This window comes from Sinocyclocheilus rhinocerous, unplaced genomic scaffold (assembly GCF_001515625.1).
Source record: "Sinocyclocheilus rhinocerous isolate Xijiao unplaced genomic scaffold, SAMN03320098_v1.1 scaffold2116, whole genome shotgun sequence".
NCBI lineage: Eukaryota > Metazoa > Chordata > Actinopteri > Cypriniformes > Cyprinidae > Sinocyclocheilus > Sinocyclocheilus rhinocerous.
In genome coordinates, this window is record NW_015623486.1 from 563,425 (window position 1) to 575,342 (window position 11,918).

Below are 11,918 nucleotides of genomic sequence, written 5' to 3' on the forward strand. Positions count from 1 at the left end.
TATATATAGGCCTAACAAACATATGGAAAAAGACCCTAAGACCAGGAACATTATTAAAGATATGAATGCTTATCTTTGTATTGTTTTGTCAAATGCTTTGCCTCTAAAATGGTATGAAACTCCCACTACTTTCCAAGGGATAAAATCAAATTCTTATTTTTTCCTGTTGAGATCACGTTTCGCATTGAAGTATGTCAGAAAACTGAGGTAAAATGGGTTTTCAGCAGTTCATTTCAGGATGGTTTCATGAATTTTATGCTGTCTCTTAATACACCCTGCATACTTTCCCATCACCAGTGCATAGTAGAAATATATAAACTCGGATGCAGCTTATCATACTTCCCCATGAATTTATGCACATTTTTAGTTTATTTATGACTGCTTATTTTTATCTGTTTCTTCTTGCCACAGAGGAAAGCAGCCCGGCGTCCGTCCGTAACAGAAGACCGAAACCTCATTGGTGCGAACCGGATGACCCGTTAATGGAATCCTGGGACTCGTTGACGAAGTTTAACCAGTGTCAGCGAGGGCGGATCTCCAACATGGGGCTGGAGGGAGATATTTTCGACGAATTTGTTCACCGTCAGTCCCGTCCGACACCCGTCTCCAATATATATTTAGCAAAAAAATGTGAAAGTTTTTATTAGTATTTTTTTAACTCTGCATCATTAAATTTGGTGATTTTAGGCCTTATTTGCAAATCAGTAGAGCAGATTTTTTAAAAGATGCAAAAGCTGTGTAATTGATAATTAAATATTTAATGTTAACTTGAACTTCATCATGGTTTCATTTTATTCAGCACTGGATCAGTTTGGCGATACTATCCTGTTCACCACGGATGATGACATCCTGGAGGCCATGGCGCAGTATGATGACACGTTTGGGAGTGAGATGGAGATGGGCGGGCCGGGCGTGGAGGAAGAGGAGCTGCAGCGGCCGCGGACGGCAGACGGTGAAGGAGAGGAGAGGCCGTTCACACAGGCTGGGTTCAGGAAGGAGGACACGCACACCCACGTATGTGATGCTGCTTTTAAAGCACTCATATTGTAGATATTTTGGGCTTAATGTAAAAGTGAGATTTTTTATTAAAGAAATTTCGAGGATGCATTAAATTGATCAAAAGTGACAGTAAAGACGTTTATAATATTCCAAAAGATTCTACTTCAAGTAAATGCTGTTCTTTTGAACTTTCTATTCATCAAAGAATCCTGAAAAAAAATTTCCACAAAACATTAAGCAGCAAAAACAGTTTTTAACATTGATAATAATCAGAAATGTTTCTTGAGCAGCAAATCAGCATATTAGAATGATTTCTGAAGATCATGTGACACTGAAGACTGGAATAATGATGCTGTTGTATGAAACCATATACTTGACATTATGAATGAAGAAAATAAAATATTGTATAAAAAAATAAATATTGTTATAAATATATAAATGAGCCCTATGTAAAATTCTGCTCTTGTTTTTATGCATTATTGAGGTCAAACAATATGTGAATATGAATCATGGGATGTGTTTTGCTTCAGATGGATCTGGACCACATCTCTGCAGCTGAACTGTGTGCTGATACTGGAGAGGAAACAACAGGACTTTATACTGGCAGTAGTGAGTATCAATAAATCACAAAACTAAGTAGATGTGTGTGTATATATATATATATATATATATATATATATATATATATATATGTATATATAATTAATTATATAATTATATTTTTTTAAATATATAAATATATTAAATATATTCATCATGTAAATAGCATTTTAATTAATTAACACAAAATGCAGTTTCATGTCTCTTGGTAATATTTCATGCATTTTCTGTAAAGCTGCTTTGGAATGATGTGTAATGTAAAAAGTGCTGCACAAATAAACATAAATCGAATTGAATATTTGAACTGTTTCTCTCTAGTTCTGCAGCTGAATCTGCTGTCGTCGTGGTCGTTGGTAAGGGCGGGGAGAGTATTCCTGTTGATGTCTCTATGGCAACAGCATCACCCCGTGACCTCAACGACCTCCCTGAGAACAGCAACGACCTTCGAACTCTGGACAAGTCAGTGAAAGATACGTTCTGTATATGAGAATTGAGATGGAGCTGGTTTTGGGGTTTCTAAATCCTGTTTTCTTCCTCTTTCAGGTTGTTTGATGGGATGAACATCACCACAGATGATAAACACATGTGGCTGATTCCCTTCACGTCCGGTTCTGATCACACACTCACTGTACGGTTCGGCCAGCCGCAGACGATCGCCGGATTCAGAATATGGAACTACAACAAATCGCCTGAAGACTCTTACAGAGGGGTGAGAGCGAAATCTGGGCTCTGTTTTTCTGGAATGGATCTTTTCAATTCAACAGGTGTGTTCACTAGTGTTTTTCAGCACACACACCTCATGTGCCGTGTGTTTCCTCCAGTTGAAGGTTGTGCATGTGTTCCTGGACAGCGTGTGTATTTCTCCAATCGGGGGGTTTCTCATTCGCAAGGGTCCGGGGAATTGCCACTTTGACTTCGCACAGGAGATTCTGTTCATAGACTACATACAGTCCAACACGAGCACTGCCGCCCATAACAGATCACTCACTACGACCAGCAAAAACACAGAGAACGCGCACGCTCACTGGTACAGCACCCTGTTGATATTATTACAGTCATCAACCTTGACTCCACATACTTTCTCTCGTCTTGAGGGATGAAGTTGTTTGTGTGTGTTTTCAGGGGTGGGAACCGGAGAGATGAGTTGGCCAGTATGGACTATGAGGCTCCATTGATGCCATGCGGATGTATCCTCACTTTTGCTTACTATACGGTTCATTACAAATATCAATTTCTTACATTGTGTGTCCTGACGATACAGTCTTTAAATATGCTGTTGACTCATGTGTTAACACAAATTCAACTGAACACTAGTAACATTATTAGTCATAAATGTATTGTCAGATTTCAGTTATCTATTAAAATAGATTATTTTATCCATTAAAAGAAAATAGCTTAAAAACCACCTGTATGTTTAATTTTTAGCCTTTATTAGATAAAATAATCTACTTCATTAGATAATTCCCTGTGAGATCAGACAAATAAGACATATTTATGTGTGTGTGTGTATTTCATTCATTCTTTCATTTATTTATTTCAAAATAAAAAAAAAAATGTATTATCTTACTATAGATAGAGGATAGATTAAAAAAATCTGAATTATTTAAAAAAAAAAAGTATGATACAGATAAAAAATAAAGATGATCTAAATTGATTATTTCAAATAAATATTCATGATTTATTTTAGAAATTATTAGTGCTGTCAAACGATTAATCGCGATTAATCGCATCCAAAATAAAAGTTTTTGTTTACATAATATATGTGTGTACTGTGTATATTTATTATCTACATATAAATACACACACATGTATGTATATATTTAAGAAAAATATGTTACGAAATTATACATAAATAAAATATTACAAATAATTAAAAATAAATATAAAAATTTAAAATAATATAACAATTATAATATACTTGAATTACTTTTTGCCATAATTGCCAATGTATAGCTGATACATTTGATCAAACATTGGCAAGTATGTAACAATTCAGCAAAGCATTACAAAAGTTCCATTCTTTCATTGATCCACGAATTGTGATAATTTCGGTGTGTGTTTGAGATCATCTGAGTTTTTCCTTGACTGATTTTGTGTCAGTTATCTTCCAGCTGCAGTTGTTGACGACGTGGGGCGACCCGTACTACATCGGCCTTAATGGACTGGAGTTCTATGACCAGAATGACCAGAAGATCCCGCTCAGTGACAACAGTATCCTTATGAGTATGTATATATTTAAGAAAAATATGTTACGTTTATATATTAAATGTATTTATATATGATAAATTATATGAATATAAATATATACATGTAAATACAGGTAAATATTTTCAACATTTATGCTGTATACGTGTGTATTTATATATACATAATAAATATACACTACACGCATATATTATGTAAACAAAAACTTTTATTTTGGATGCAATTAATCACGATTAATCATTTGACAGCACTAGAAATTATACATAAATAAAATATTACAAATAATTAAAAATAAATATAAAAATTTAAAATAATATAACAATTATAATATACTTGAATTACTTTTCTATTTTTTATCTGTATAATAAAATAATCTAAATTGATTTTCAAATAAATATTCATGATTTATTTTATATATATATATATATATATATTCGAAATAATCTATTTAGATTGTAGTATGTCTGTAGATAGACGTTCAATAGATTCAAAAATCTTTTTCCCATTGATCCATGAATTTCGATCTTATCCGTGTGTGTTTGAGATTATCATATCTGTCAGGTTTTTCCTTGACTGATTGTGTGTCAGTTATCTTCCAGTTGCAGTTGTTGACGACGTGGGGCGACCCGTACTACATCGGCCTTAATGGACTGGAGTTCTATGACCAGAATGACCAGAAGATCCCGCTCAGTGACAACAGTATCCTTATGAGCACACGCACACAGAGCGATCAATCAAGGATCCACACACACAGCACTCAGCAAGACTGAGACACTTTACAGCTCAAAGCATTTTCTTTCATTTGTCACACAGACATCGCTGCGTTCCCTGACAGCGTGAATGTGTTAGATAACGTGTGTGGTGACGTCCGCACACCTGATAAACTGATAGATGGGGTCAATAACACACATGACGGGCAACACATGTGGCTCGCACCAGTGCTGCCTGGGCTGGTGAGGACAAACTGTGTGTGTGATTGTGTGACCGTGGGTTTATCAGCTAAGCTCCACCCCCTGATTACTGTTGTAACTCCAAACAAGCTTTACAGAAGAAAATCCCATAGGAATCATCAGGACGTTTCCATAAACAGTGTGATTTTCAATAAAACGTGCTCCTCAGGTGGTCAGAATTTGATCTTATTGTTGCATCTTTTCCAGGTGAACCGTGTCTATGTCATCTTTGACCAGCCAATGACAGTCTCCATGATTAAATTGTGGAACTATTCCAAAACACCTCAGCGAGGAGTCAAGGAATTTGGGGTAAAACACACACATGCACACAAATGAGTGTGTCATTTAAATATTTTACTGCAAAATGCTTGTAATATGCACTTCCATTCAAAGGTTTGGGATCGGTTTTAAGGTTTTTGAAAGACTCTTCTGCTCACCAAGCCTGCATTTATTTGATCAATAATACATTAAAAACAGAAATATTGTGAAATATTTTTACAATTGAAAATAACTGTTTTCCGTTTGAATATATTGTAAAATATAATTTATTTCTGTGATCAAAGCTAAATTTTCAGCATCATTACTCCAGTCTTCAGTGTCACATGATCTTCAGAAATCATTCTAATAAGCTGATTTGCTGCTCAAGAAACATTTCTGATTATTATCAATGTTGAAAACAGGATTATTTGAATAACGTTTAAAAGAACAGCATTTATTTGAAATAAAAAAAATGTTATCCTTACTGTCACTTTTGATCTCTTTAATGCATCCTTGCTAAATAAAAGTATCTAAGATCATCACACAGAATTATGTGGTATGCTTGTCAAATGTAAGAATTCAGTGTTTCATTCTCCTGTCTTTCTGTATCGGATGACCTTTGTGTGTTTGTGTGTTTAGCTCCTAGTCGATGACCTGTTAGTGTATAACGGGATTTTAGAGTGTGTGAAGAATGTTTCGCGGGGAATTCTGCCAACCCTGGATCCTGTTGTTCCTTACCACACCATACAGTTCACAGACAACACGCAAATCACACACCGGGAGAAGAGCACTATTATCAGGTACACACACTGCATTTGATATTTCTGTGGTGCTTTTTTGTTTAAAGCAATTTGAGCAACTTTTTTTTTCAGAAATGTGGGTTTTTCTATTGCATCAGGCAGGAAAAAAAACTTTTTTGTAAGCTCTGTTTTTAAGATAAATTAAACACCCACGTAAATGCATTAAACACACACACACACAGCTGAATGTGAGCACTCAATGCCAAACCCAGACAAAACACACACGCACAACTGCTGTTGACTGACTCATTGTTTGGCCTGATCGCTCTCTCTCACGCCCTGGGCGTGATGCTAAACAGACTAGACGGACGCTTGAGAAACAGGAGGGTGTGTGTGTGTGTGTTTAATGAGCTGTATGAGAAGCTATGATCACTCTTATCTTCATCCATCTAGCCTACGGTTCACATTCAGGCTGCATTTTTGCCCCATGATGCATTTTTATTCATGTAAACAAGTGTCAGTGTCAGTGAAACTCATTGAGGAAATGTCTGTCGTTAAGCTCTATTTTTAAGATAAATTAAACACCCACGTAAATGCATTAAACACACACACACAGCTGAATGTGAGCACTCAATGCCAAACCCAGACAAAACACACACGCACAACTGCTGTTGACTGACTCATTGTTTGGCCTGATCGCTCTCTCTCACGCCCTGGGCGTGATGCTAAACAGACTAGACGATGACTTGAGAAACAGGAGGGTGTGTGTGTGTGTGTTTAATGAGCTGTATGAGAAGCTATGATCACTCTTATCTTCATCCATCTAGCCTACGGTTCACATTCAGGCTGCATTTTTGCCCCATGATGCATTTTTATTCATGTAAACAAGTGTCAGTGTCAGTGAAACTCATTGAGGAAATGTCTGTCGTTAAAGCAACCATGTGGAGGACCAGGATGTGAAATTGACCAATGAGAATAAAATCATTCACCAGCACAAGAAGAAACAGACAGCTGACCCAGGTGCTCACAAGCATCACACACACGTTTAATTAGCTTAATTAGTTGTTTTATGTGAAGCTAATATAAGCACTACCTTCTAAGCCTACCACAGAAAACTTGCCTGTTTACAAATTAAAAACAATGTTTTATTTGCAGCTCTGCGGCCCAAAACCTGCATGACGGACGTACGGAAACACGGAAAGCAGCGATACTGAGAGAAGACGGCAGGGTTCAGGGATTTTGAAAGCAGGTTTTTTTTTCTTTTTCCCCTTTGGGAATATTTGGAAAACTCAGTAACCTCAACACACACACACACAAACTGTATGATAAAGCTGTGTGTTTGTTTTTGCTATGAGGTTGTTGTATTATATATTTTATTTTTTTTTTATTTTTTTTTTTAAGTAAGTGTCCTTTGACCATGTCATGTGATTCTGGATGGAAGTTAATGCACACCAGTACATTTCTTTTTTCATGTCAGATTCACTTGTGATAATCAGAATTTGTAGCTTGTATGTCCTACAGCCATATTTAAACAGTCTAATTGTCGAATATATTGGTAACATTAAGTGTTTACAATATTTCAGATTTACACAGTTTCTAAGTCTTTCACAGTTCTTTCAAAACACTTTTACAAATATTATGCAAACACTGCCAGTTTACCTCATATTAAAGCCACTGTAATTATTATTAAATATCACCTATCTCTTTATTGATTGTCACTATTTTTATTTGAGTATGCAATTTTATATGCAACTTTACCTTGAAAGAAAACTTCTTAGAAATGGTCATTATTATAATGGGGTTCAATGCTACTAAGTGTTGCAGAAATCATTTACAGCAGCATAAACTGAGATTGAGGTTTGTATTATCATCATAGCTACAGATTTGATTGCTGACTAATCCTAATCCTTGAGCAAACTGGACCTTCAGTGGTGATTTTTTTTTTTATCACAGTTTTCATCAAGAGCTTAATTCTAATAGTTCTAGCGGTTGCTGTGATTTGTTGATCATAATAAGAGTGATCTTGTGTCATTCAGTCTCAAAATATTTACGAGTAAAGTTGAAAAATGTTTGGATTTACGACTTGCAATGTAAAGCCTAAAAATGAAAATTTGCTGAAAATTTACTCCCTTTCAGTCCATCCAAGATGTAGATGAGTTTGTTTCTTTATGAGAACAGATCTGGAGAAATGTAGCATTGCATCACTTGATCACCAATGGATGCTCTGCAGTGAATGGGTGCCGTCAGAATGAGAGTCCAAACAGCTGATAAAAACATCACAATAATCCACACCACTCCAGTCCATCAGTTAATGTCTTGAGAACTAAAAAGCTGCATGTTTGTAAGAAACAAAACCTAAAATAATATTTGCTTATTCCAGTGAAAAAGTCATTTCTGGAATCAGGAGAGAAACTTTTTGACTGGAGGAAGCGGGATTATAGACTTATTAGCATTATTATGGATGATGTATTTTGGCCAGATGAGACGGTTTAAAGTTACATTTTAATGGATTTGTTTCTTACAAACATGCATCTTTTGGTTTCACAAGGATTGCTTCTGGATTATTGTGATGTTTTTATCAGCTGTTTGGACTCTCATTCTGACGGCACCCATTCACTGGTGGGCAAGTGATGGAATGTTAAATTCCTCCAAATTTGTTCCCATGAAGAAACAAACTCATCTACATCTTGGATGCCCTGAGGGTGAACACATTTTCAGCAAATTTTTATTTTTGGAGAACTATTCCTTTAAAAGGGAGAAGATCGTCTGACCAGCATGTTATATGTTCTGCTCGTGGTTATCTAGTTTACTTGCCACTAAATTCCTTAAAAACTCTCAGAACTTTTTGAACTTTACCAAACCCACTGCTTTAGTTCTAAGTTCTTGTTCTCATAAGTTCTCAACCTGGTACCTTGTAAAGACAATTTTGTATGCAGGTGAGCTTATGCACTGTGTTTTTCTGTACAACCCAGCCATTACGACTGTAACAGCCAATTTTCTGCTAAAACCTTTTGCTTTTGTGTAATATGCATTGGATGCCAAGCCAAAATTACTGTTGTTGTTGACAGAGACTCCATGAAGCACGCCACAAAAGAATCGCATTTCAAAGCCTGAGAGATTTTAATGCAGAATCTGCAATACTTTCATTTACATAAGGAATGACATTAACAATCTATCTCATCCTCTAGCCTGACAGGAGCATTTTTGGACAAACATTGATAAAGCCCTGCTCGGTTGGGGTGAGACGACACCACAGACGGATGCATTTCGGTTCCCCTGATGCAGTGCTTTGGAGAATGTGCCATCTTCAGAGCTTTCCCGGAAACGTTCCATCTTCCCTCTGGCTGTCCCATTTCTCGATCTGAGCAAAACACCAAAATGTTGAGAGTAAATTATCTTTATGCACAATTCTGATGCTTACATCGATATAGGGGATGAAGGAATATTTACCCAGGAAAGAGGACAGAGAGATTTGTAGACCCTCTTGTACCAGTCACATGGAGCTGTGTCGACACCTTTGGCATCCAGAGCTTTTTGGCAGCGATAATAATCTGTACATAAAATAAATAGATTCTCATAGATTACTATGTTTTTTTTGGACATGGTATCATAGTATTTCTAAAAGGTGAATTGCCAAAAAAAAAAATTCTATTTCACATTACTCGCCGAAAAAAAAATTTTAGGAGGAAAATATTTATTAATATAAAAATGAATTTTTTTTTATTTTAGGGTGAACATTTACTGTTTTTACTATGTATATAATTTATTTTTAACATATTTGGGGTAACATGTTTCTGAAAGTCTCACCAAGGCTGCATTATTTGATTAAAAATACTAAATTTGAATAAATAAAAAATAATGAAGTAAAGTATTTTCAGGATTATTTGATGAACAGAAAGTTCAAAGTATAAGGATTTGAAATAGAAGTCATTTGTAACATTATAAATGTCTTTACTGTCACTTGTGATCAATTTAATGCGTTCTTACTAGGGCTGTAAAATCGATTAATCGTGATTAATCGCATCCAAAATAAAAGCTTGTGTTTGCATAATATGTGTGTATTGTGTATATTTATATGTATATATAAATACACGCAAATACACACACACACACATATATATGTATATATATATATATATATATATTAAATATATACATAAAAATAAATAAACATATGTTATGTAAATAAAACTTTAAAATAGTTGCGATTCAGAATTGCGAGGGGGGAAAAAGTATTTTGTGAGATAAACAAAGAATTGTGAGGGGGGAAAAACAAGATTTGCAATTACTGTTTTTGCTGTATTGAATGAATAAGCTTCCATGTTGCAAGTTCAATAGTGAACCAAAACATCGCGGTTGTCTAAGCAGGTGACCATAGCAACAGTAAACGGTGTATTCAAAAAGTTGTTAAAAAACGTTTCTAAAAAGACAATTCAAATTACTGACATTAATTCCTTTAAAATGTCGACCCACCTGACCGTCGTTCAATAGCTATGTTTCCATTACCCTATTTTAATGCGCATTTTGAAGTATCGCATGAGAAACTATGGAAATGCAGAATTTCTAATAAAAATCCCTTAATTCGCAAAAAAAGTTTTTACGCTCGCTTGAGGTGGTTCTTGACTTGTGTGAAAAAGGATTGATGCGAATAATGGGAGATAGAAATGCATTTTGCGAATAAATTCCTGGTCGCCGTGATTTTGCCAAGTAAGACATATTCCTGGATCAACATCTTTTGTTGATCCTGGATCAACATTACTGTCCAAAAATACAGACTTAACCCAATCCCTACCCCTAAACCTAACCCTACCCATAATTTATTCCTAAAATCAGTGTGAAATGATCAGTGTTGGGGAAAGTTGCTTTTAAAAGTAATGCATTACAATATTGCGTTACGCCCTAAAAAAGTAACGAATTACGTTACTTAGTTAGCGCGTTCATTATGTTTCGTCTACTCGCTCTGAGGCGCAAGTCATTTATTATTATATATGAAAATTATTATATTCTCCTACTTTTCTTAGTGATTTATAGTGCCAGTCAGAATTTTTTTTACAGTGTAGTGCTGTGATAAATGAAAGTATTTTGAATGTGAAGAGTTTTGGCATGCAGCTCAGATGGTATCAAATGGCAACACCAGAATGATGACCATATTCATAAAATGGTGGAGTGTTTGCATTACAAGTTAGTGAAAGGCACTATTTAAAGAATATACTTCGGAACATGTGTAGTACTAGTATAGCATGTCGTTACTGTGATAACATGTCAGTAGCATGTTTGTTGTGTTTGGGTGCACCACGGTACATGTGACATGTTTTAAACATGCATGCTATGTACACGTCAGCTTTAATGACGATGCATTTTATTTATTATTAAAAACAAACAATTTCACACGTTTTAATACGTTAATGCGGTGCATTGATTTTATTAAATATTAATAAAATACTGTTAGCAATTTTATTCATTCGTTTTTTAATGGTGCATAAATTGCATAATTGATTGTATTGGTTATTATAGCGTATTGAATGATATAACAGAAAAGGGAACAGAGGGAAAAAAATTACTATGCTGAAAGATTGGCTTATGAATATTAAGTTGGTATAATAAATAATCATAATAAATATTCATGAGCTAAGTGTAACCCTAAAATGCGTCTTAGATAAACATGAAATAAGAAGACAAAAAGAAATAACTGCATTAAGGACTGAAAAAACAATAGCACTGAAGGCATTCTATTTATTACACAGTGTAACAATGCAATCATTTAAGAGTATTCTCAAATAAAGACAGAAAATAGCATAAGCTACATTTTCGACCTGATCTACAGGTTTACAAACTCAGTGAATCTAAACCAGTTAATAATAAATCTCTAATTATAAATACATTGCATCAAAGTTAGCTGATGTTCTACACCTTCTTCACATGTATTCAATGCACAGTGTTTCATTTATTTGGGCTCCTTTAGATTGAAAGGCATGTTGTTTTGGTGCAGCTGATCGTCCTGATCGTCTGTGGATGTAGATGTTGCACAGAAAACCGAAGACGTCATAAAGCTCTGACTCGTCTATGATTGACTAAAGGTACAATTCTGCTCATTGGTTCAAACATCCACAACCCCACTTTAAATAAAACCCACATTTTGACAGTGTTGGGCAGTAACGCATTACTT

The 11,918-nt window shown here is 35.1% G+C and overlaps 1 protein-coding gene across 1 annotated transcript in view; it reads left to right on the forward strand.

Moving 5' to 3' along the window:
• The window catches only part of LOC107754614 (uncharacterized protein KIAA0556 homolog), a 22,596-nt gene extending 15,530 nt beyond the window's left edge, over positions 1-7,066 (forward strand). The window contains 14 exon segments of the mRNA XM_016571169.1: positions 412-630; positions 800-1,014; positions 1,530-1,608; positions 1,918-1,944; positions 1,947-2,058; positions 2,143-2,308; positions 2,421-2,626; positions 2,722-2,786; positions 3,700-3,810; positions 4,618-4,757; positions 4,962-5,063; positions 5,652-5,812; positions 6,687-6,772; positions 6,908-7,066. Of these exon segments, the coding sequence (XP_016426655.1) occupies positions 412-630; positions 800-1,014; positions 1,530-1,608; positions 1,918-1,944; positions 1,947-2,058; positions 2,143-2,308; positions 2,421-2,626; positions 2,722-2,786; positions 3,700-3,810; positions 4,618-4,757; positions 4,962-5,063; positions 5,652-5,812; positions 6,687-6,772; positions 6,908-6,966 (1,748 nt within the window). The 3' untranslated portion in view covers positions 6,967-7,066.
• The last annotated feature ends 4,852 nt before the right edge of the window (positions 7,067-11,918 follow it).